Genomic DNA, 27,632 nt, shown 5'->3' with positions numbered 1-27,632 from the left:
AGAAACAATTAAAGTAGAATTGATATCATCCTCTAACATTCCGTCTCGAATGATACCAAATAAATCATTGTCCTCTTATTTACATTCTTATGAATCCTGCAGACTTTGTGTGGAGTTCTTGTGGAGATGCAGTCTACAGTTTTATACCATATTGTGTAATGTCTGTCAGGGTTTGATGTTGTTTGGTATTTGCTGTATATATATGTATGTATGTATGTATATATATATATATATATATATATATATATATATATATGCAATGTCCATATATGGAGATTTGCACTCACAGGTCTCTTTCATGAATAATGCTTTATTCAACAGGTAAGAAGAATCAGACCACATCATAGTCGTTTATCAAGATAATATATATTATTTATTATTTTATATGTGTATGCATATATATATATATATATATATATATATATTTAATCTAATATCTTTTTTTTGTTTTATAGCCAGAAAATATTATGTGTGTGAGTCGGGCAGATTATCAAATCAAGATTATAGACTTTGGACTGGCTAGGAGGTATGTCTGTGCATTTAATACAAAATGGTCTGTAACCCCAAAGTCTCCTTACACGTTGAATTATACATTTTACAGGACAAGTAGAACCCTTATTGCTAGAGAACTTTGCATAATGAATTCAGAATTAAGACAACTCTCCCAACAACTCTCCCTTTACTGATTAAACCCCAACCTACACAGTAAAATATTCAACAACGCTTAATTAACCCCTAAATGGGCCCTGAAAAAAAATATGTAGGGGGGCATCTTAAATGATAGAATTAGAGCACATAATACTTATAATGACTAATTATTATGCTGTTAATAATTTATAGTCATTAACAGCAGATTAGAAGTAGATTCAAAAGGCTCACTTCTGCACTAAGAAGGCTTTGGGGCCCATGTGTCATGTCCCTCCATGTGATAAGGTATTTTTATGTATATGACACCCAATCACAACAACTCACAAACCTTAACACAACAATTATATACAAATACTTAAGGCAATAACAAAACCAAGTGCTGAAATTACAAAAATATTACACGCTATACGCCATCACAAGAGTTAGACTGAGACACCAAGTATCTGGTATAGTCTATAGAGCTGCGCTGGACAGGCTTTGCTAAAGCAAAATGGTGTAGTCATTATTTAATATAGGATTAATAAAGGAACAAAATCAAGCCCCACAACAATCAGATACCTCAGGGCTGTGAAGATTTTCAATTTGAAATTGGGTTATCTCTGAAGCTTTATTATTTGCCATACCTGTAGTATAAATTAACTATGTATTATTTTTAAACTGGCACATTCTGCAGTGATTATTATTAATGTATAGCTTTTTCCTATTACAATACTTAAAACAAATAGGTAATGGAAGCCCTGCTTCTGGCAGGTGACATCAAAGGGTTCCCATGCCTTGCCGGCTGGCCCATGAGACACTGCTAGAAGTTCTACATTATAATCTTAAAGCCTAACATTAGATATCGTTTTCATTCTTATTGAATTTTATTTTACATGTAATAATTGAATATTGAATGCAATAACTGACAGATTGTTTAACGAATCTGCTCAGAGTTGATTTATGTGGATTAGGCTCTGGTATTTCTCTTCTGATAGATCCATTGCTGATTATTCCATTCGTGGGAATTGTTTATGTTTCCTGTCATTAACATGTGTGAAAGTACACTGGAAATAATTATTGTGGATGGGTTTATTAGATTGCGAAGATATTCGACTCTCTTTAGAATTCATTTATTTATGAACCTTTTTTTTTTATTATTTGTTTCGTTTTTTCTTGTCGTGTTCTAGGTATAAGCCAAGGGAAAAACTGAAAGTGCACTTTGGTACTCCAGAGTTCCTTGCCCCTGAAGTTGTGAACTATGATTTTGTCTCTTTTCCCACAGACATGTGGAGTGTGGGAGTTATAGCCTACATGCTGTGAGTTGGCCAAAAGTATACGTCTGTTTTTTTAACGTGGGTTTTTTCCCAGATTTATTTTTGGTTTCCTGTCTAAAAGTTGAGCAGAGTCACTTTTGCTGAATGAACAAAGTTGAAAGAGGTTGACAAAGTCTTGGAGCCCAACCCTGCTCTGAATATTGGTTTTATTTAATACATTAGCGCAATACACAGTACTGACCCTGCTTAGCGTTAATTTTCTATTCATAATACAAGGCCAACTCAGCCCACCTCACAGGAGAAACTACCCAGGGCTGGTCCTTCAGCATCCATTGATTGTTAAAGTATTTTATCTCAACTCATGGTTTATCATCGCCTTCCAGAAATTCTTTCTAATGTATACAAAATAATTGATCACATTCAGGATTATTTATTGTCCAATATGTTGTACTTTTTTTAGATTTAATATATATTTGCATTTGACTGATTACTATAATCTAAAGTGACTTTTTTTCTCTTTTTTCTGATTTTTCTTTTTAACCCATTAGCCTTAGCGGACTCTCACCATTTTTAGGCGAAGATGAAAGTGAAACGCTAAATAATATAGTGGCATGTGATTGGGATTTTGAAGAAGAAGAGTTTGAAAAAATTTCAGAAGCAGCCAAAGATTTCATCATAAAATTGCTCGTAAAGGAAAAATGGTAAGGGGACAGATCTACTAAACTGGCATACAAAGATAATCCCCTTCATGTACTGTATATGAAATTTGAATGTTTTGTGATATACTCACTGGTATCTGGTTATTGGTTCTTCCCTTAGCTGGAGGATGAGTGCAAGTGAAGCCTTAAAGCATCAATGGCTGTCAGACTCCCAGCTCCACTTTATTATCAGTCAGCAGGTGCGCACCTGGGTTTGGAGACCTTTTCTGGTTGAATTTGATTTGTAGTTTCTAGTTTGTGCTGCAAGTTTAAAATGACGTCACTGCATGAAAAACTAAGCAGCTTTTACAGTATAATAACACACAACGCCTAACTTTTTTTCCAAGGAAACTTCACCACTGGCAACTCAATACATCTGTGTGTAGTAGCATTTCAATAAAAAAAATTAAGAATTATTGAGTCTGCTAACAGGTACAGCAAGGCTTTAAATGGTCTCTTCTAGTGAGCCGTATAAGAATTAACAGGTTAGTTAGGGGATCACATATCCTATATGGCCACTAGATGGCAATGCTTGACAGAAGAAAACATACAGTACTTATAGCTCATGAAGGAACAAATGTTGTTTATAGTAAATACAATTCATATAGGATGGCATACCAGATAGGATACTGGGCCACTTCATAATATCATATGTATGTACAAAAATGTGACAGCAAAAATACCCGTGTCACCAGGTTTAATGTTAGAAATTACCTAGTCACCAGCAGTGCTCTGTTTGGCGGTATTACTTTACACACACTGGAAAAATAGTATTTTATCTATTCCATTGATACTGGAACAACAATACTGACGTATAAAGTGGGTAATATCAGATTGGTTTAGTATAATCGTTACCAAATTATCTATTACTCTATTCAAGTCTAAACAATATGGCCAGATTTTGTTTTTCTATGCATGGGTTGCATGTATTTTTTTCATATGGGTTTGTAACCTTTAACCCCTTGCATAAATGTTTTTTACGTGTGTCATTGTGTACGGCTTTGCTTGCACCAGAGTGAATGCATTCCTGGAGTGTGCAGTTAAACAATACTAATACATACAACCACATGCATTGATGAAAAGCATAAGATTAGGGAGACTTAGTACATTTTGTACACATAATAAATGGGCTTTTTAATGCTAAAAGAAAAAAAAACTTGACTCTACGAGTCCTCTCTGCTGACTGTGTGACTTACAGCTTCAATTATTAACACCTGGAGTAATATTAATGGTGCACAATTTGAAAGGATCAGATAATTGGGACTAGGTTTGGGTAACACAAATATAATGTATCTTTTACTCACCTTAATTTGAGCATCTCCAACAATCCCATCTTAATAACAGCACTAATGAAAATATTTTTTTTCTATTACGCAACATCCACCTACTTTATAATTTACCTGACAGAGTAATTTATATACAGTTGTTCACTTTGCACATATGTTGCCAAAACCTCTGCAATAAAACTGATTCATTGGCCTTGCATTTCAGAGAAAGAATAAGAGCTGTTCTGTGTCCAAGGCACCTGAGGATCAGTGACATATTCTAGACTCGTAAGGAGCAGAAGGTATGTTGCAATATAAATGAAAGAAAAAAAAAATATTTAGATATATATATATACACACAGACTATACACTATATATACACACAGTATACAGTTTTTATATCATGTTTATGCGACATAGACCTTTTAGTGGTATATGAAAAAAAATGATCCATTCATCATTTACATTCTCCATTTACATACATATTAGAATACAGACACACATGTCTGAACAAGGCCAGTCCTTGTAACAGCCCAAGCCAGAAGCATCTCATGTTGGACCTGCACACTTAGAATGCAGAATGTAGGCATATACCTCTTGTGTGTAGCACCTACTGTGAGGCCTAAGTTGTACCCCTTTCACATATTGGGGACTTTTTCTTGGGTGGCTGCAAGCTGCCACAATCATCAAGATGTCCCAGGCTACCTTAGTCGTTTGGGATTAAGATTGGTCCTATTTGAATTAGGAGCAGATGTTTGTTATATGATAACATTGATTCACACGTGGTCCCAACAACAGAATCTTTAGAATCACAGCACAATATGCATGTGATATTGAACCATAGTGGGTCATCCATTAACGCTAGGGATCCTACATATGTTATCCACAAAGCTGGGGCGGAGCATTGAAATTATGTATGTATATCGCATTTACATGTATATGTACACAAATGGGGTCTATTGTTTTAGATTTAGCAGCTGAATTATGTATGGACGATAGATTGCTTAGAGGGCAGGTAGAGTAGAAAGTAGCACATGATATCAAATTGGCATATGGCTAACACTTCCTTACTCACAGTTTAATTAACGTTGTGTTAATCTTACTATCAAATTGAATCCTGTCAAATTTATTGTTAATATATAAATGTAAAATAGATGGACTTGTGTGTGTCACCCATTTTCCATAATAAAAACCTCCTGCAGCACTGAACCTATTTTAAACACACACGGTAAACTAACCATGGGCCGACTAGGGGGAAACAAAGTAAAGGGTTAAAATGTAAAAGTATTAGTGGAATACAAACTGTTTTCAGATGCCAACTAAAGTGTTGGAGGCCACTTTCTTTAAAGAATGGTGTACTCATCATATGTTAGAAATGGACAAAAGACATTTTAGGAAGGGGAAAGGTCTCCAGTTCCTGCAATGCTTTACCGAGTCAGCGTACATACGCTTTACTAAACAATGCATAGAATACCCATACCATACCTGAAATTTAGTGCATATCATCTTGCAGCCAGTGGGTTTTTATTATTCCTAACCAGATACCAAACAAGTAGTAGAATAATGGTTTTATGGGGAGTAGTGAAGCCTGGGGATATAAAAACAAGAACAAGAAAGATTATGAACTTCTGAACCACATTATGTTCTGTTTTGTTTTTCAGAAACACTGCTGTGTGGTTTCTGCTGTGAAAGGTTTAAGGAGGATCAGCAGTTCTGGTGCTCTGACCTTCCTTGCAATGACTTGACCATTTATCAGCTGGATCACAACCACATCAACAATAGGATGGGTCCTTGAACTGTTCCTCGGCTAAATTAATTTATTTTTGCGCTGGAATGCTAACAACAAGCCACCTTTGCTTTAATTACTAGGGCATTGTTATCTATAAGAGCTATATATCTAACATATTACCACAGCCTTATATCTAATGTAACCCCATCAAGAAGCCAGTGTGCTCAGAATGCCAGTTAAAAGTAGTTTACATTTATTATGTAATTCAGCAACATAGAGCTCTGAATTTTCACTTTTGATAAATGCAAACTTTTTAATATACGTGTCGATTTGAGTTAGACAAATATTAAGATGATAAATAGACATTCGTTGTATGCTGTACCAAAAGTCAAATGCATTGGGAAACCAGAGCCATTGCGGTTATATGAAATGCACAATCGCATATTTTAGTACTGGTGGTGGCTAATAATACTAAGAGTGGGGTGAATTCCAATGCTGAAATAGTGATAGTTACAGATGTGGCCACTGATAACCTTACTACCACCTAATATAGGTCATCCCACAAACGGAACCTCCTTGACTGTTTGAAAGCTTGCTCTTATGTGCATGATAACAACTACTGTATAACAATATGTATTGTGAACTCTAGGTCTGTATAGCGATGATTTCTAGTGGTCATTATGCTGGAAAATGTCTGGTAGTTATGTATGCAGACTTCTGGTCATATATTATTTTAGATGTTGACCTCTTAACGGAATCAGCAATGTACTTATCTTCAGCATAGGCCTGAATGCCTCCACAACCACCGTCCTTACTGATGTCAGATCCTGGCCTTCCTCCTACTTAAGGACATGTGGTGTCTGGAACCAGCATTCTGTGTAAATGGGCCAGTTAAGGAAATCAGAGGTCTCCTTTGTGAATGACATTGAGCAGTGACACATGAGGGAATCTGGTCACACAACATGCCAGATTATGCTTCTGGAGGAATACTACTGTAAAGGGGAATTATGCCATCAGAGTGTGTAAGGATTGTGCACTCCCAGCAAACTTTTGTGTTTTTTTGGGCTAATGTACATGTTTCACGTGGTTCTTCAGCATGTGTCACAATAGTTTTTAAACAGAAAGGAAACCTGTATCCAATCACAGATTAAACCACAAATACGTCCGTAAAGGAATAACAGAACAAATTTCAGTTGGTATTGTAATGTAACCAACTATATTTCTGGAAACAAGATTTAATGATATTGGATATCAGTGCACAGCAAAGCAGGACAAGTAAAAGATATGATTCTATAATTATATGCACTGTACAATTTGGTTGTCTGTCCAACCCTGTCCATGAGAACCGCAAACACAACACGTTTTCAACATTTTACATATAACTTTCTTACTGATGAAGAATTTTAACTCTTTGATTTAACCCCTTAAGGACAATGGGCGGCCCCTAAACCCATTGAAAACAATGCATTTTGGGCCCGTACATGTACGGGCTTTGTCATTAAGGGGTTAATTTTTTAAAACACGGTTGAGAAAATGAGCATGAAAGGGCACTAGTTTTTTCAGTAGGATAACAAACAGATAAATCATTTTCCAATTTTAGATTTTTACTACTTACCACCTAAAAGCCACCTACTTGATGTTAAAGAAAATGCATCATTGGCTATTTATGAACACATGCCAAGGATGCAGTTCCTCTAGCATTTTTCATTGAACTTAAACCTACCTTATATACGTGTGTGTTTGACAAAGTTACCAATTGTTCCTTCCTTTGTGAAAAGCAGACGTATATATTAGCTTTTATTTAGGCAGAAGAATTAAACAAGCTCTGTATATATTTATATATTATTATATATTGTTTTGATATATCTATTAGATGTATAGATTTCTAATTGATTAAAACAGCATGGTGAAGTAATTCATCCTTAGCACCAGGATGCACATAGTGGTTAATTCTTCTTGTGTAAAAAGGTATTTTTTCCACTGGGCCTGTAATATTTTAATATACTCAGTGTGTTCATAATTCATTTCATTTAAAAAACTCAAACCAGTTTAACATATTGCAAGAATTCTCCACAAATATCTGAGTGTGATCTATCTGTTAGCATCTAGTTCTTGATGTTATTGCACTGTGATCTAAATGCCGTTGTCCGATATATATATATGTGTCTAACCTTATGACATATATAATAAGCTTAGACCCAAGACAGCATGATATATCTTTCTGAGATTATATATATATATATATATATTATATTATATCTCAAAAATATATAATTCCTGCTGTCTTGGGCCTAAGCTTATGAGTAGCAGATATATCATGATATAACACATTTTGAGTTTATGTAGCTGAGAATAATTAGTCTGTATCCACAATGATTTTAGCAGATAGTTATGGACTTCTTCACTTAGTAAATTGTACCTTCCATGAAGGTAACCATACAGTTGCTGTTAGAAAAGTATATTTATATTGACAATACATTATCATGAGACTAATGACTATGTCTGTGCTTTTACATTTTGTCTCATATAGGGCAGTGTAATAAAGTGCTTTCATTTATATACAGTGTACTCATTTCTGAGAAGACTCTTGTAATTCATTTTTAGTTGATCATGTAACGCGGTCTTACCCTCCTCCTGCTAAAAGCTGGGTTGTTGATAAAACTTATAGCAGAACATCTCTATAGAGCTTCAAAGATTGTCATGGTCTATTGGACATTACTAAAGCACAAGTTTTTTTAAAAGGCCCCTGAACCTGTCTGACAACGCAATATATTTATGTTAAAGCTTTCTTTATGGGCCTCTTTAAAATACATGTGTATCTTTAACCATGGCTTCCAAAACAAAGTAATGCAAGTTGTTCTAAAGTGAATGTTTTAATTGATAGAATTGAAGATTTCTGCAGAATAAAAGGCATATGTTAAAAACGTAAAGATTTGTAAAGCCGGTCCATTATTATGAAAATGACCTAAATTTAATTGGAAAAATGCAGTACTGAAATTATAACTTGCACTACTGATAATTTGAAAATGATAAAAAAAAAAACAATAATACAGCCCTATGTGTTTGTTAAAAAAGCAATGTATTATGCTTTTCTTTCTTTATTTATTTTAAATGTTCATGTGTAAAAGACTGTAGATTCAATATAATAAATTTTATTTAATTGGTATTTTATTTACATATTTTTTCAGTACCTTTGTGTTGAATAATAGGAAGATACAAGGAGGGCATTTATCAAATAGTAAGGGCCCCATCGGCCCTTGCCCCACTCCCCCAGTAACTAACATATGCACTGGCACTCATAGTCACACACTCACAGAACACTTATGCTGACGCACCCACTTGCACTCTTATGCTAACACGTACTCCTTCTAACACCTTTTTACACATACACACTCACTCTAACCCATACCTACACACTCATGCTAACACACACGCACTCATGCTAACACACACGCACATCACGTGTTCGGAGATGTTTTTTAATAGCTCCTCTCAAGCAGCCAGGCTTTCACAGCAGGGCCACATAACACCGTATTACTTGACCCTGCCGTGTTACTGCCTACAAGTTTCTTTTAGAAGGAAATTGTTTCCAGTCATGCCCATATACATCTATCCAGTAATGCTCAAAATGAGTTTTTAAATAATATTCGTATTAATAATAACTAAAACACATCTAAATGTGCTTTTCCCTTTTGATAAGTAATCAATACTTTTGAGTCACATATATCTTTATTCATCCCACATTTTGATTCATGTTCTCATCATATTCCATTTTTTTGGATGATGTCCTGTGACATTTTGCCTACCCCAGTGGATGGGGACAGCGGCTGGTATCAGATTTAATCTATTTATTGCTTTGACACGTTAAAGACATAACCTTTTCTTTCAAGTCCGATAAACCATTTTCTATGCAGTTTCTACTGTTTCCGTCATCGTTATGGATATTTGGAAATATTAGACATTATAGACTCATTTGTTTACCTCTAGCAGATGCACCTTCCACTTTCGAGTACATTTAATAATTACAAAACACTTAGAACTTGTTAGTAAAATAAATCATTATAAAACACAATTATTCGGCATTTTTCCAATCTCTCCCAATCTCTCTCGGAAGTCTGAGCTGGATAATGCGGTTTCATCGTATGAACTCAGCTGGCATCGTCCTGTCGATTTTGGTAAAATAGCGTTAGACTTTTATGACCTTAGATGGATGAATAAGCTGTTATTCAGCAAAAACAACCATTTCTTCAGTGTTTTTTCATGTAGAAGTGACGTGCACCGTATCCACTAGCCGCCCTTGTGAAGCCATTTCTGAGAAGTACTCCATGGGAAATGTTATGTTTGGCTTGCCCGTTATACATTTGCAAGAGTGAGGAAGAGTTTAGCCAGATAGCGTAAAAAACAAACAATAAAAATTTAACAACGGGAGGACAAATAAAGCAAAAGAAGATTAATAATTATTAATTAATAATATATATGTTTAAAGCAAAAACAATAAAGTAAGACCAATTATGGTGACTGGGGATGCTATGTCAGACTGAAGTCACTATGCAGGGACAGGTTAACTACCAGGGCCTTGCACTGGGTGATCGCTCTGCCCTTACAATTGAGTCTCTGACATTGGGTGGCTACCTGCAGGTGCCTTGGACTTCCCCTTAGGCAGCAAATGCATTTAGGACTTGGACACTAAGCCTAGGCGTGTAGCGGCAGTCTGGAGCACAGACACGGCTTGTAGCTGGAGTAGCAGCTTAGAATGTCCATCTTTGCATTGGCATGGAGAGCGCGGCTCCAGTAACAGCCAGAAAACACATAGGTTCCAGTAGTAGAAAGATGAGGCATGTTAGTAGATTGCTAATCAATTATTTGAGCATACAACGAGCAGCAGGAATCCAATGGCAAAGTCAATTACTCATCCCTATCCAGTTGTTCAATGGCACAGCATGGGATGTCACACGTCACATGTGCAAGATTTTTAGTACCCAGTATGAAAAAAAACCAAATTAAACCATCTGGTCACCCTGATATAAACCCATTGACATTTGTGTTTGTACTTAGAAAGCCTGTATGCAAAGTTAACAGTTACTTAATTTAGGTTTTACTTAACTTGAACACCTGTTCAGAACTTGCTCAATTCAAATTTATTTTTACAATTTTAATATTGTTAAATCCCAGAGGGCACATGGATGGTGTCTTTTTTTAATGAATTCTTATAGCTAAAACACCGTTAAAAATGACCTCACATTCAAATTTTAATTAGGTTTCATTGGAATAGATTAAAATGAAGAACAGAAGTGTCAGACTTTCCTAATATGTCTAATTTTAGATTTAGCAGTGTTTAAGACAAGAGTTATTGCAGTTTGCAACATAGCCTATGATACAATATGCATATAGGGAAGCGTAATGGGAGAAAGCAGCAGGGTTATATATAAAAACCTGTACCACGTATTTACACAACTCTTTCACAATTTATGGCATAATATTATATACATGAGAATCTGTTAACTACTGACATGATATTATGTCTTTTGATATTTTAAGATTACAGACTGAAAGATCAGTCTGTCCAATGACACCTGCTGTAATTGCATTGAAGCCAAACATAGAAGACATTTAAATGACCACTTACTGTTGTTCTACAGACCCTGCTGGGGTCTTTGATAGCCCTTACTGTTACAGAGCACCCCCTCTTTTTTCTCTCCTTTCCTTCTTCTATCTCTTATCTTTCTTCTCTCTCTTTATACCATGCCTTTCTTTCTCTCGAGTCTCCCTCCCCCCATTATACAGCAGCCGCCTGCCCCCAAAATATTTGCCCAGCAGAACCATTCTGCATATGTTATCTGCCAGCCCCTTCCCTGCCACATATCAGTGGCGTCTCCAGCTTTCATATTTAAGGGGAGCACATGGGGGGCCAGGGACCAAAGTAGGGAGGGGGGTAATTATAAAACATTACATATACACTAGACTTGTGCATTCGTCTTCCAGCGAACATGAAAACGAACACGAAGAGTGCGTTTTCGTGTTCGTTCCGAAGACACGCCGAAGAGAAGACAGCGGCGGTAAATCGTAGACGAAGACGAAGACACACACCACGAAGATCTTCGTGATCGTCTTCTTCTTCGTCTACCATTCCCCCCCCTTCTAAATTACCTTGTCTTCGCGGCATCGCGGCAGTTCCCGGAAGTGGAAATCCGCAGGTTCGCCGTCACGGGTTACAGGGCAGTGCGAATGAGCCTATTGGTCGCCTACAGGGACCTCCTCTGGCATCAACCAATTGGTTGATGCCAGATGAAGACCCTGCAGGTGACCAATAGGCTCATCCCACTGGTCTCCCTCCCTGTTCAATTAGTTAAATGTCCGTACGAGCGACCAATAAAGTCGCTCGTACGGACATTTAACTAATTGAACAGGGAGGGAGACCAGTGGCATCTGCAGGGTAAGTTGCAGCATTGGGGTTTTAAAACCTCAATGTTGCAACTTACCCGGCACATCCTACTGGTCTCTCTCCCTGTTCAATTAGATAGTCTGTGGCGGGTTAAACGTCCGTACAAGCGACCAATAAAGTCGCTCGTACGGACATTTAACTAATTGAACAGGGAGGGAGACCAGTGGGATGTGCCGGGTAAGTTTTAAAAGTCTGCACGAGCGACTCTGTTGGTCGCTCGTACAGACTTTTAAAACCCCAATGCTGCAACTTACCCGGCACATCACACTGGTCTCCCTCCCTGTTCAATTAGTTAAATGTCCGTACGAGCGACTTTATTGGTCGCTCGTACGGACATTTAACTTATTGAACAGGGAGGGAGACCAGTGGGATGTGCCGGGTAAGTTACGGCACCAGGAGTTTAACAGTCTGTACGAGCGACCCTATTGGTCGCCAGCAGGGGGCTCGTCTGCCATCAACCAATGGCAGACCAGCCCCCTGCTGACGACCAATAGAGTTGCTCATACGTACATTTAAACTCCGGGCGCCAGAGCTGCGTTAACCCCGTATTAACCCCTTAACCGGGGAAACGAAGAAAAACCGAACACGAAGAATGTCCACGAATCTTCGCCCGAAGAGAAGACAGGAACAAGCGAATATTCGCGGAATACGAAGAATTTTTTCCTCCCCGAAGACGAGCACGAAGACGAACACAAAGAGCCCCCTGGTGCCCAAGTCTAATATACACTATATACCGTTTTTATATATATATATATATATATATATATATATATACACGTTAGACATGCATTTTTAACTACATAACATGTACCTATTTCTTTGAAGTACAGGCCGTGACTGAAATATGATTTCAAAATAACAGGTGAACTGGCAGTGAGTTTTCATTTTTTAATATTAGTCCCTGCTGACGATATATATAAATATTAGCGGCAGACCCGGTTGTCAATATATTTTATATTGAAAAAATTGGACCCTAGGCAAGCATTTCCCCGCTCCACGATCCCTAGCATGCAATCACTCCCTCCTCTCCCGCACAAAAAAAAAAATATTTGCTATACTGACTGCAGATTAGGGGAAGACTGTGAGAGTCAGTGCAGTCTTCCCTCCTTCTGACTGCACCGTGACATTGAGAGGTCCTCTCCCCCGTAATCATCCTTTGTCCCCTCATTCACTAAGCCATACCTCTCTTTTACTTACTCCCTGTAGTTCAGGTATAGATCAAATAAACAACACATGAAACAGCGCTTGCATGTACAGTATAGATCAACTGAATAAGACATACAAACCCTATATTATGCAGGTATACATAAATAATGTAGCATAGCAGGTATAGGTCAACACAATGACACACAAACCCAGCTTTGCAGGTATAGATCAACTGTAAATCACATGTAAACTCGGCACTGAAGATATAGATCAAATAAACAACACATGGAAACAGGTATCGATCAACTGAATAAGACATACAAACCCTGTATTTGCAGGTATACATAAATAATGTATGGAAACATAGCATAGCAAATATGGATCAACAAAATAACACAAAAACCAAGATTTGCAGATATAGATCAATTGAAATTCACATAAAAACTCAGCATTTAAAGGTATAGATAAAACCCCCTAAATTACAGGCATAGATCACAGGTTGCACAACCCAAAGCCGGCCCTGGTGTCCACACTGCCCATATAGAACCTCACCAGCACCCACATTACACACATAGGACTTTAGGACATCTTTGTCCCCAAACAGCCTAGCATGAGTCAACTTTGTCCTCAAACAGCCCAGCGTAAGACATCTTTGTCCCCAAACAGCCCACCCTGTGCCATCTTTGTCCCACAAACTTCCTGCCTGTGCCATCTTGGTCCCCAAGGCTCCAACACCCTGCTTGTGCCATCTTTGCCTTTCCACAAATCAATCATACATCTATGATACACAAAAGCACTTTTACAGTCACTCACTAATTCACACTTTCATTCACACAATCATTTATTCTCTCACTCATTCACACAAATCATTTACATATTAATTAATTCTCACTCTTTATTTATTGCAATATTCTTACTACCCCCTTTCTCACTAGCTACCTCTCCATTGTTTTCTCACTGTCTACCATCTCCCCCTATTCTTACTATCTACCCCCTCTCCCCCATTTCTTCACTATCTACCCCCTCTTCTCAATATCTACCATCTGCCCCCTTCTAATTATCTACTCTTTCCTCCCTTTGTAGTTCACTTACCTTGCAGAAGTCCAAGGCCTCTGTCTTGCTGCTCTAACACAACAGCAAACTTAAAGTATTGACTTGGCCTTCAAATTCCCCAGATCTCAATCCAATCAAGCCTCTGTGGAATGTGCTGGACAAACAAGTTCAATCTATATACTTCTCAACTTACAAGACTTAAAGGATCTGCTGCTAACATCTTGGTGCCAGATACCACCGCACACCTTCAGAGGTCTAGCAGAGCCAATGCCTTGGCGGGTCAAGGCTGCTTTGGTGGCAAAAGGGCGACCTACAAAATATCGGTGTATAATAATTATAATACATTAAAAACTAAGTTCCGTCCACTGCCAGTAGAGGTCACTATTGCTACAATGATAAAAAACTGAGTAAGATGTGATGTTACAGTAGCAGCTGTTTGGGACATGGGGATACGTTAAGGAGTATCTCATTACAATTTGTGGTACTTGCTACATATTTATAATGACGAGATACAAATGGAAATAAATGACATACGGCTGAGAAGGAATATTAATTTCCAACTTCATGATTTCACTGAATAAAACACTAACTTAACTCTATAATGAAAGCTCTGTCCTGCAAAATAGGTTATGTTTTAGGTAAATAAATACGCATGGATTTAAGTTAGTACTCATATTTTCACTTCATAAATGATTATATTTAAAGTAAAAAAAAATACGTTTGGCAGGAATTCCCCAAAGAAATCTACTTTACTAGTGGTAGGCATCACCAAACCGGTATTATTTTCACAAATGAAGCCATAATATTAAGCCATATTTTATTTATATAATAAAATAAATAATAAATACAGAAAAGATCAAGGAAATTATCCATGCATTACTGGTTAATATAAACTCCTATAACACATCTGCATCAGGGGGTACAAATTAGCCTTCAAGGGCTAGAAACAAAGCAACTGAACGATAAATAAGTAAATACCAATTTAAATGTCTGGTTGGGGCATAACTGAGGGCCATGTAGGAACAGAGGTCCCATCGTTTCTGGGTTTTACTGATAATACATTTTATAATTACTTATTAAATAAAATAATAATTTATTACCAAACATGGATATCCGCAGAAGTTGTTCTGGGGGCAATATAGCCAGTGTTTCTACTTCCTACTGATGTGCTTCTCTTATTACCTATTTCCCCTCATGCTCTATTCCGCATCTACTTTCATTTAAGATTACCTGGTGTTATTAGCTCCCCCATTGCCATTGTCCATAATAGTTTTCCTACAGAAAACTGTCCTGCAAGTTCATTGGCTGAAACTCCAGGTGCCAAATTTTACCTTTCTTTGGATGCCCATGTAAACAAATGCATATGTAGACATATGAATATTGACCTTGATAGCACTTAGTAATGTAGCTCCTCTATTGCCCAGTAATTTAATTCCCATCTCGGTATACACCAATCGCACCAATGACTTGGAATACGGGGTGTAATACTATCATGCCTCCTATTCTTCAGTAATTGACAGCACACCTTTGTTGTATAATAATAACATGAAATTATATTATCTAATTGTCCTCTTTTCCATAAATTTACATTTACACGTAGAATAATCTACTATGGTGGTCTACTATGGTGTCTATATATGACATTCAGTTTTAGAAACTGTGTCTGTGTGGGATTAGGTGCACACATGTTGGTCTGCAGTTGAGTTGTGGCAAGATCAAATAGTACAGGTAACCAGATTAACTATGCAATGGGAAGGAGTAACTGTCCATATGTTTCATGTATTATTGAACATATAACCTCCAGCCCAGGCTGGAATTAATGGTTTTCCTTTGTGTTCATAGTACAACTTCAATACCTGTTTCTCTTTGAAAAGCTTCTAGACAAAATACATAAACATGATAAAATATCCACCGAGAGATGCATGGGATAAAGTATGTGGACTAAACATGGGGTGCACAACATTGACGAGACTATTCTAACAAAATTTCACAATTACTTCACAACTCTAGTTACTACAGTTCCTGGGGATGGTTTTCTGCACTGTGCTCAAGGACAACTAAAATTGTGAACTGGTTCTAGATCCTGCATGGTTAAGGTACTAGGGCCAGACAAGCTCTAAACCACTACACATATTTGGGTATCGACATCCTTTCATTTAGGCTTGAATAACTAAAATCAGAATGTTTTTTTCTTTTTTGAAATTAACTTTTTCTACACCACTTCCAACAATTAAAACAACAGAGACACACCATATTTTATTTGTGATTTTTTGATGAGAGCAATAATGTATATGGGCTGGATTCTTTGCGTTAAATCTATCCCAAGACAGCAAAAAATAATAGAAAAATGTAGGATTAACAATTATCTCAGATAATTAATCTGGACTGTGATATCTATATATGTTTTTGTATCCTACGTTTTCCTATTGCAGGAATATTGCTACGTTTATCACCAGCAATTGAATCCAGACAGATATCTGGAACTTTACTGTCCATTAGAAGCACCTGACTTGAAAATGAAAAGTAAAACAGCAACTTTATTTCATTGTTTTGCAAATATATACTATGCCTACATTTCAAAATAATAAAAATTGGAAGCAATTGTGGCCTGGCAAGAGTAGTTGAGGTCTTTTCAAAAGTCTCTCACGGTCTTTTAAACCTGGCAGGGATCCTAGAAAAATAACACCAGGAGACTCTTCTCTTCAGGCCCTACTCTGACACTACAGGGTGCCTCTTTAGAGGTTTAGGAAAATAGAACTTTCCTAACAATATCTCTCTCACAGAGGCCTGGGCCCAAAGTGACACGCCACACAAACGCCAACCTAGCTTTCATGTGTGCGTATTAGTAGAGTAATAACATTTGAACATGTAAGCATACTTTGATCTGACTACCCTGTGTAATATATCACTGGAACATTATGTTGCTGACAGTTTATATCCCGATTGCAGGAAGCGTCCTGCTCTCTTTAACTTTGAATGGGCTCTGAGGTAAAAAAAAAAAAAAGTTATTTAACCCTTCAAAACGCCTTTTTTTAATAAAACATGTTGCTTTTGGTGAAATCGCTTATTACAGTACATGCTTTAAATTTCTATTAACTTTAAATGGGAAGGTGAAATGGAGACCTCATTTTTGGTCAATTAGGCCACCGTGATGGGTTATTAAATGGGACACAGCAAAGAATGAAGGCAGAACGATAAATTATGTGTAATTTAGGCTTACAGGACGTTGGCTTTTAATTGACTTCGACATAACAGGTACAGTTGGAAAAAAAATACTTCAAAAATAAACTTGCTTATAATACTGGAATCTAGAAATGTGCATTCTTGTTTCACATGTTCTGTTATTCATAGAGAATATGTGCTTCCAATTCAAATATGGAGTGGCCATCTCTGCAAGATATCTAAGCCACAGGAATGCGCAATATTTCACAGAGTCACAGCTGATTTAAAATGAGATATAAGATCTCTGCAATGCTATTTAAATTATAGTTTATGTTGCATTGGTGATGAAAGGGCCTAAAATTAAATTAACTATTAGTTTATATAAGGAATGCCAGTATGTTCTACACCAGCCCCTCTGCTGCAAAACCAGGGGGAGTTGACCCTATTGGACAATCAGGCTGGTTGAGAAGAGCAGCCTTCTCTCTTGTTATGGGCACAGTAGCACAGCCTCTCTGGTATTTACTATTTACCCAGTACCACATGTCCTTTTAAGATGGAGCACAAGGATGCAATGTCATATCAGCACGTCTATCTTGCTTTATAGAAACCTGGTTGCAGTTGATTGCTGAAGGTTATGTCCAAGTCACAAATCCGTCTGACTCATCTATGGATTTCGGGGGTAAATCCAGATAGCAGGGTTGTGTTTCTGGGGAGTGCCCTATCTCCTTGAGAGATCAGTATCAGCATTGGCAAGAGGGTCAGCCCAACTTTGAGATCATATGCTTCCTGTGTCAACTCCCCAAAAGTTATTCCAAAGAAAGTAGACAGACAGGTGGGACCAAAAGAGCAGTATCCACATCCTCTATCAAAGATATTGGGTCTTTTACTGAAGGCTTCAGAGAAAATGGCCCCAATTTTTCCAATTTAAAATTATGGGGGGAAAAACACACATACAAAAAAGACTAACAAATCTACTCACACAATGCAAAAATAAATAAATAAATGAATAATAAGCATGCATAAAATAAATATAAGTAAATAACTATATCAATTTTTAAAAAAAAAGGCCAGACCAGATAAAGATACGCTGTCTGAAATTGCATGAGTTTCAGTGTTCAATGTCCTATGCACCGCTGTAGATTGATGTACGGGATGCATAACTCTGTGTGTGTCTGCGTTTTTCCTACATTTGTGGTTAGCATAAAACATTTTCCTGATGAAATCTTTTTTTTTAATGAATGTACCATACATTTTCAAAGCTGGAATTTGCAATCCACACACCCCTAAGTCTATTAAGAATTGACAAAAAAGACCTCAACTCCTGCAGAATCTCTTGCTCTTCAGTAAAAGAGGCCATTGTGAAGTGGCACTCTGGTTACTTGCTAGCAAAACACCTGTGAGGCCAACATTCCGGCTAGTCCTATGAATGTGCTCCACAGTTCATCTGTAAAGAGGCACATAATCTTCTGGTCAGAGTGTATTCATTCTACACAAACTAGCCGGGAAGGATGCATAGGCTGCTAATACATCATGTCAAAGGTGAGGAAATGTTTTAATAGGATAACTGTCAACCTTTGGCAATCCTGTTAACGGCAGAGAAGTATAGCAAACTGAAGATTGTAGGACCAGGGATTATTAAATAAAATGAAATGATTCAGTAAACATGTTTGGGGCAACACTTCTAAATATTGATTTAATGGTCACAGTCACAATATTATGTATAAAATTATGAATAGCATGCAAACAGCCTAGACTTACATCTCAGGTGACCTGGGATGCATGTCGTATTAATTTATATATTAACCTATAATGCTTCTAAACCCCTTCAGAACTGAGGATTTACACAACCCTGGAAGCGTGGTGTTTCTTAGCCACTTTTACCATATGTCTGTTAAATTGTGTTAGGGCCCTGTTTATAAACCATTGAAACACACACAATCTAATAACTATTAGTGCTAATATTTAAAACAAAACATATCCCTGAAAAATAATATTTGTAGTTTCACTTAGGATTTCTTCTACAGAGTAGAAGAGTGGCTTAAGGCATTTGGGGAGAGCAATTTTTATTTTTTACTTATAGTGGTATGGGTAATGGGTATTGGGACACCTACTTTTATTTTTTCTTTTATTATTTTTTACTTTTTAGATTTGTTTTCTTTTTGTCGCAGTGCAATATAGATATAGATCTGCTTGGGGATCTTTCTTGTATTACAATGTTGGAAATGTGTTTTATTTATTTTTTATTGCATTTTTAAACATATTTGTATATTTTGGAATATTCCCTCTGATCTGCCCTCTACTGATCACATCTATCAGAAAGCAGAGCTCATAGCATTGATAACAGTCCAGCGTGATGTGTACAGACCCTCTTGGGTCTCTATTCCTCCTTTGAATACTTCTGGCTGATGTGAGCATTGACAACTGCTGGAAGGAAATGCCTGATTATGTGATCAGGCATTCAAACGGTAATGGTGTACTGCTGTTCACACAGAGCACTGTCACACTGATGGTACTTCCTGCTGAGTCAAGAGTCAAGGCTATCTTTAGAGCCAGTTCATATCCAATGCAACTACAAAAACACTGTGCATACTAACATTCATCTTGACCCTGTTTTTAGTATGTATTACATATTGGTATTTCCATAGGGGTGTTAAGGGCTTTAATCTTTACATACTTTACAGTATTTAGTGCTTTAATAAAAACTAGGGGCTCAATTCAATCACCTGTCTTAACCTTAACTTGTGTAGTAGTAGTAGTCGTAGTAATGCATGGTTAGCAATTCGAATACTTTTGTAAACCCAAATATATGATCGCCAATTCTAGACCATGACCACTAATACTTAATTTGTTGTGTATAGTTATGAACCCCTCCCAACTCACAGATGCTGAGAGGGTTTAAATTGCAGGGCAGTCTTACTGGGTTAAAAGCAACAAACTGCCACTGATTCAGCTCCATTGTAAGCAATGCAACAATGTTAAGATTAGATAGGAATTACCAGGATTGAGGTACTTTGACATAGTGGCAGGATAAGCAATGTATGACCATCAAGTGTAATGGAATCCTCAATATCTATGCTTGCTTTCTTTTATGTATATATTCATCAAATGTAAATATTTGTCACACTGTGTTCACAGAACATAGTTCTTTTGATATTTCCAGAAATATAATCCTTACCTCTTCACAAAAGTAATTTCCTCTACCTGTGATTCTACCAATATCAAACTGTTTCATTTCTGGATTTTTTTCTCTAAAGTAAGTAAGGCTTCCTTACATTACATTTAAACCTCTGATCCTCAATGTAAGTGATGTCACAAGCTTTTGGGATGGATACCTGCGGAGGAAATAGAGATGATGTAGACAAATCAGGAATGAGGAAGTATAGAAATGCATTGTTTAGCTGCATAATTTGTATACCTGTATAATTGTAATGCTATATGCCTATAGACTGAATGTTTTTAAATGGAGCAGTATAGTTAATTTCTTCACAAAAGTACTTAGGTTCTCTATGTGTCCATGTTTAATTGTTTATTATTTCTTTATTGAGTTTTGCATATAATGTAAGTTTAACATAGCTTATAAATGTATAGCTAGTGTATGTCATTATGTGATTAATATAAATTTCATGACTGTATCAATGCTATTTTAGGGGTAAATGAAGAGGACAGCGGTCCAGATCCCCAGTCACCCCAATCAAGGGATTCTTCTCCCTCTTTTCTCAAACCCTCTCTGTATCCATTAGGATTGGGGTTTGTCTTTTTCTCCTTTTCATAAAAAAACTCCGTACTAACATGGACAGCTTTGGCAGCAGAGTGCAGTAATACTGAAAGAAATCACAGGGCAGACAGACTGTTAAGTCTTAAAGTCGAAGGATTAGAAAAACCTACCGGTATGTGGATATCTCTACTAAGAACAGTGATGTTCACACTGCGTAATTAACAAGAAAATATAAACATTTCATCCATCTATGACAGGGGTGTCCAACGTGCGGCCCTCCAGCTGCTGCAGGACTACATCTCCCATAATGCTCTTTCAGCAAAGGGGCTGGCTTAGGAGTATGGGAGATGTAGTCCTGCAGCAGCCTGAGGGTCGCACGTTGGACGCCCCTGATCTATGATGTCTATTATATGGCCCTGATCATGGCCCATCATTTGCAGCTGGAACTTTGGTCTGTTTATGGACACTCTAATTACCCAAGTCAATAAATAACTTTTAAATGTGTAGAGATGTTTTATGTTTTGTTATATGCCAAGTGATCTGCAGGATAATCCTTTCTCCTTCGCATCTCAGTATATGAACCTCAACACAAGACCGAGCATAATAAATTCACTGATTTCGGCTCCAAAATGTTGTGAGCATTGTGTCATCCACTAATCGAGTGAAATTAAGTAAAAATATTTTGTTTATGAAAGGACTTGTCAGTTCCTTCAAAGGTTAAAGAAAGTTGGCAAAATGACCTAAGTTGCTGCTTTTTTAGTTTACACTATTCATAGACCCTAAGGGAAGTGGTTGTGGAAAAAGAAATCTACAAAGTACTTGTAAAAAATGTGTGGTTTTATCATAACCTTAAAAACATCTCAGGTTATTGGGATTAGCTATTGCCTCTTTCCTGCGTGCCTTCAATTAGATGCATAAAGGAAAAACCCACAGCTTCAGGACTGAAAATAACTGGAGTGATGTGACGCATATTCCAGCCAGATGAAAGAGCAGATTCCAGAAGCTTAATTAAAAGCAACTGAGAAACTAGTATTGAATACAGCATTTACTCACCTGAAAAAATAAACGGAGTACTGTATCGGGGCTTTAACACAGCGATGTGGGAAAGAGGCAAAGGGTTTTGCTTAGGTCACAGGAAGGCCCAACTAAACGAGAACAGTAAATCTATCTGTTTCTATATTGCTTAGAGTCAGTAGGAGTTCAGCCAATGAGATGAAGCCCCCAACACTACGAATCAAAGGTGGCCTGTAATGGAAAGCTAATTTTGTTAATTTTTTTTTTACATATTAAAGTCTAAAGCTACTTATCACCCAAACCTTACCAAATCAATGTTGAACTCTTGGATATCTTGTAATGTTTGCGGTTGGGAACGAGCATCCACTGAGCTATGCACATAATATGCCAACCCTGGATCATTATTTTTCTAATATATCACCAGCTTGAACGTTATTTCTTTACAAAAACATTATTATTTTTAAATAATACTATTTCCAGTTTCTGTAGCTGACATGCTAATGCTACTTATGTGACTAGATGCATCTAGAGTATTCTCAAGCATCTATATCATAGTACAACAACACTTGCTACCGTTAATCTGAGGGTTTTCTCTCCATGCTCTCAGCAATTTACAGTATATGTTTGTATCTTAAAACAAGTCAAGTTTAATACTTCACACAACTCTGCCTTAAAGTGTTTAATCTCACCTAATTCATTCATTTTAACTGACTGATTAAAATCCAGAACTTCTATCACTCTACAGCCTGTACCAATTATCAATATTAGGATATATTGAAGAAATCAAAGAAATCTGATACAAAATTCTCAATTAAATGTTGACCCCTACCATTGTTATTTTACATGCTTAGTAAACATTAACGTGGGTATCTATTTCCATGGTAAAATGACCAAAAGAGTGAATGCTTGAATAAGATCCATTCAAGCAAACAGACATTAACCATCTCCTGATATCTGGTGAAGATCATTGCTCCTTGTTTTGTTGCCATTGTTCTAAATATGGAGTCGACAATACTTTTTCACATTTACAAAAGATATGTTGGGCACTTGTATACAGCAATCATTTCTGTAGGTGCTTTGGCAGACAGGTGGATGTGGCCATATTCTTACCATGCTCCATCACTTTCTCCACCAGTAGTGCACTCATGTTGAGATTGCAAAGGTTATATGGGTTTTTAAGGGTACTCAGTGGTTAGATAATGGACACCTTCCCCCTAGGCCGCTCAGATTTTAGCAGGTTTTGGCTATGTACTATATCATATTTTTATGTTTTATTTGCAATTATTTGACTTCTACTTTATACTTTTTGAGGTTTACATACATCTCCACTCTTAATATGTTTTGTAAAAGAATGGTTACCGCATGCAGAGCACATTTTCTTCCAAGTGGGCACTGAGCCACATGGCATTATGCACTATGTGTATATTATGACTGACTGCCTTATGTGTACTGGCCACAAAGAATTGTATACTTCCTTCGATTATTCGGCTCACTGCTGTCTCCTGTGTTGCCTTTGGAGATTGTCTGCTATTTCAACAAATGCCACACTTCACCGCCTCTCATATAATAATTAGAGGAATGCTCATTTCTCCATACATGCATGCAGACACACACTTACTTTTCCCTACCACAACATAAGGGCAGTCCCGGACTGGCTATTTGGCACATTTGCTGCTCTAGTGGCTGACCAAGTGCCATAGTGCTTAGCTGACCACTATACCAAAGAACCCCAATCTTTCATGGCTATAGTATATTTCTTACCAAAGAGATGAATCAGTGGGACCCCATTATATTTTAACCCAAATGAGACTCTCGAGCAATTTAAAGCCTTTTTAGGTACCATTAACAAGGCACCTGTGTGGCAGATAGGCTGTTCAACCCTAAGGTTTGGTCAAAACCTGCAAATATGCACAGCAAGGAACAAAATACACAAAAGGGAAGCAGGAAGTGTTCAACCTAAAAAGCTTAAATGGTATATACAGATTCCCAGGTTGCTGCTAGAATAATAATGACCAAAATAATACACAAAACAAAGCAAGAATACATAGAAGTATTCTCCGTGTATGCGCTGAATTCTTGATTTGTTTTTAGATAGAAAAGGGGCCAGGTAATGCTTTATTAACACACCTATAGTTCTATAAACTATTTGTTTAAGGTCTGGGTTTCAACCCATATCATAGCCCATCATGTTAGTACAATCAAATTCCCTCTACTCCCAAGGCCTTACATGTTAAAGAACTACTACTATCCTAAGAAAAACAGAAAGCCCAATGTGAGTAACTAGGAGAGAGAGACCATTTTATACATTCTATACATTTCAATCAATCTCTAAGACTAGTAGGACATTGCAATTATGTATATAATGTACATATGCAGGTAGCTGGTAACTTACCTGGGAACTTCTGGTCTCCAGCTACCTGGAGACTTCCCTTGCGGGAGGCGGCCAGGACTGCCCACCGACGTCAGCGGGCGGTCCCCTGACGTCAGTGGGAGTTCCCAATGACGTCAGTGGGAGTCCCCATTGACGTCGGGGGCGGTCCCGCTGACGTTGGGGGCGGTCCCGCTGACGTCGGGGCGGTCTCGCTGACACCGGGGACGGTCTCGCTGATGTCGGGGGCCGTGCCGCTTGAAACCTCCCCTTTTAAAGGGAAAATGGGTGGGGAGCAGGGCGTGTCAATACCCCACTCCCGTAACCCGGAGGATTCGGGTCTTGACACGGAGAAGCGGTGCTTCACCCGGCAATCTCAGGGTCAAACCTGGAGAGTTCCTAGGTGTGCTGGTAACTAACTCTGGGATGATCACTTCAGTCCTTTTCTCAGGAGACATATGCATTTAATATATTGCTGGTCAACACTTATAAGGTTCTGGGATGTATAACAGAAAATATAAAGCACATACTGTAGACAACACTATAAATGTGCTGGTCAGCAACATATGCAATGTATATGTATCCTGGAAAAAATGGCTAATTTGGTAACCCTCGTTCAAACGGCTGTACTAGTTGCCTCCCACACATGTAATCACAGCCCTGTTATAGAGGTGTCGTGTACAATATAGCCGTGATTGTGGATGAAGTCATGTAGCCATGTATTCAGTGGAAAAAAAGCTATAGTTAGGAAACGGCTGTTTCAAGGATTTTCTTAACATTGACCAGGCCTTGGATATTTGTTTTGATACTAAAATTTCTGCTCTATCTACCTCATTGGCAGATCTGTCTTTAACACAGGGAAAAGAGGCAGCTGCTATGGGACCCCCTGGAATGATGGGGGCAGCTGCCTCTTTTCCCTGTGTTAAAGACAGATCTGCCAATGAGGTAGATAGAGCAGAAATTTTAGCCCACAGAAATCAAGAAGGTCGCAACTGCGACTGTACCTGCTACAATAGGCAGCCAGAGATCACTTTCGTATGGGCCGGCTGCTTACCTCTGCGTTGACTTTGCAAGCAACATCTCTTGAACTGCACAGGGGATGCAGGAACCCAGGAGAGTCACGTTATGTCAAATCACATGAACCTGCTGCTTTCCTGCTTCCCCTGGTCGGTAAAAGAGAAGTTGTTCGCACAGTGTGGGAACAATGCCGAGGGAAGCAGTGGGCCTGTGCAGAAGTCTATGAGTGCCATACATTATTTATTTGATCTATACCCTCTTTGCTTGTGATTTTTCACTTGATCTACAGTATACCTGCAAGGCTGGGTTTGTGTGTTATTTAGTTGCAATTCTATGTTTCCTGTGTAATTTATTAACATCTGCAAATACAGGGTTTGTATGCCTTATTCAGTTGAGCTGTACCTGCAAAGGTGCAATTCCATGTGTTGTTTGCTTGACCTATACCCACTTCAGGTATAGGTCAAGTAAACAACACGTGTGTAGTTCACACATGGGAGGAAAAGTAAGGGGAAGAAGAGGACAAAGGGACTCTGGAGGGGGATAATGGGGGGGCAACCACGGGGGCACAGCGTGCCTTAACACCTAAGGCCGGCCCTGGTCACGACTGGCATTTCTGTGTCAGGTGACACACTGGACCCACACCATTCATGTGCTAAGTGATCTGCATAATATTGTGCTCCTCTGACCTGTGTATGTGTGTGTGGGGTGGGGGGGACCGCACTGACTGACAGTCTCCTCCTAATAGTCAGTGAGGCAAGTAGTTTTGTTTTTTGTGGTGTTTTTTTTTGGTGTTGTAGTGGAAGGCATGACTGCATGCCAAGTAGTGGGGGGAGGCAAGCAAATGCTTGCCCAGGGTTCAAATTATATGAAAGTCTGCCCTGCTCATTGGATAAACTGATAATAAAACCAATATAATATTGCATTCATCATTATACCTAATTTGACACCACAGACACAACAGTAGAGAGAAAAGATATATACAATTCTATTAAACTTCTGTTACAAGCCACACCTTAAACTACCAATGATAGCTTAGCCTTGGATTAGGAGCTATAATTCATCAATTTTGTAAGCAGACACATGCTGTTATATTTGCCGAGACCACATTTTAAAGAATGCCCCTGCACAGGCACAAAATTTCCCTTTCAGGCATATTTTAGTGTCTAGACAAAGTAATTTATAAAAAGGCTTTATACAAAGCACAGCATGATTTATTACATGTAATTGAAATCACGAAGAGGTGCACAGTGTGGCTTAATTCTAATTAAAACACATTTGTTTATAATTTAGAAAGTTGTCCTGAGAAATACACGTTTCCTATATAGAGTCAGCAATTAACCCACATGAGGAATGTACTAATTCGTAAGCTTTTTAGTTTTCCATGAGCATGCTATGTCTTTTTCTAAGGTGCCAGTTGGCACTTGGCACACATCTTGAATGGGCCCACCTGTGAACGAAACTAGCAAAACATGTCTTGTGTGTTTTTTTTAACATTATTACCCTCCAAAGATTTAAAGTTTAAAATAACAATCTGACATTGTAAACAGTCTTGGGTGAATTGTTCTTTACTTGATCAACCTAACAATCACCCTTTGTTCTGCCATATATATATGGCCACCTTCTCCAAGTGGCACTAGTGCAAAATAAAACATCTTACTTAGTGTCTACATCTGTTTCTACATCAGTTAATATATTTTTTTTAAATAAAGAGTCTTCATTATCAAATGTAAATAGAATGACCTGCAAGGAAAAGGTGTTCTTGTCAACTATCACAAACTCAGCCAAAAAAAGATTATAAAATACTTCCTACCGACATGGTCTCAGCTCTCATTATTACGGCATCAACTAGGTGTAATATGTAATTTGTAAGTCAAAAGCATAAAAGCCTCTTTTGAAACAAGAACATCATTGAGTAGTGTAAACTGACTCTGTCGTATGCGAAAATTTTGGCATATTTACGCAACTCATTAGATATTTGGCCGCATCTTTATGAATGGTATTATTCAACTGTAGTAAATTATTCACAGATGTGATAGCACATTATGATGTCACGTAAACCAAAAACACAGTAACTAAACAGGGATTGCATAAAACCCTCATTCTAGTTTTTTCTTTAGTTACT

The 27,632-nt window shown here is 37.7% G+C and overlaps 1 protein-coding gene across 3 annotated transcripts in view; it reads left to right on the top strand.

Annotated features, from left to right (window-relative positions):
* Positions 1–5,910, top strand: part of MYLK4 (myosin light chain kinase family member 4) — a 35,540-nt gene extending 29,630 nt beyond the window's left edge. For all 3 annotated transcript variants that reach the window (XM_053466850.1, XM_053466849.1, XM_053466848.1), the window contains exons 9-14: positions 456–526; positions 1,815–1,943; positions 2,450–2,602; positions 2,721–2,799; positions 4,091–4,166; positions 5,526–5,910. In XM_053466850.1, the coding sequence (XP_053322825.1) occupies positions 456–526; positions 1,815–1,943; positions 2,450–2,602; positions 2,721–2,799; positions 4,091–4,138 (480 nt within the window). In that variant the 3' untranslated portion in view covers positions 4,139–4,166; positions 5,526–5,910. The remainder of the gene's footprint in view (positions 1–455; positions 527–1,814; positions 1,944–2,449; positions 2,603–2,720; positions 2,800–4,090; positions 4,167–5,525) is intronic.
* Positions 5,911–27,632: the final 21,722 nt, after the last annotated feature.

This window comes from Spea bombifrons, chromosome 5 (assembly GCF_027358695.1).
Source record: "Spea bombifrons isolate aSpeBom1 chromosome 5, aSpeBom1.2.pri, whole genome shotgun sequence".
Lineage (NCBI taxonomy): Eukaryota > Metazoa > Chordata > Amphibia > Anura > Pelobatidae > Spea > Spea bombifrons.
The sequence above is the reverse complement of the archived record's forward strand: the minus strand, read 5'-3'. Positions and strand labels throughout refer to the sequence as shown.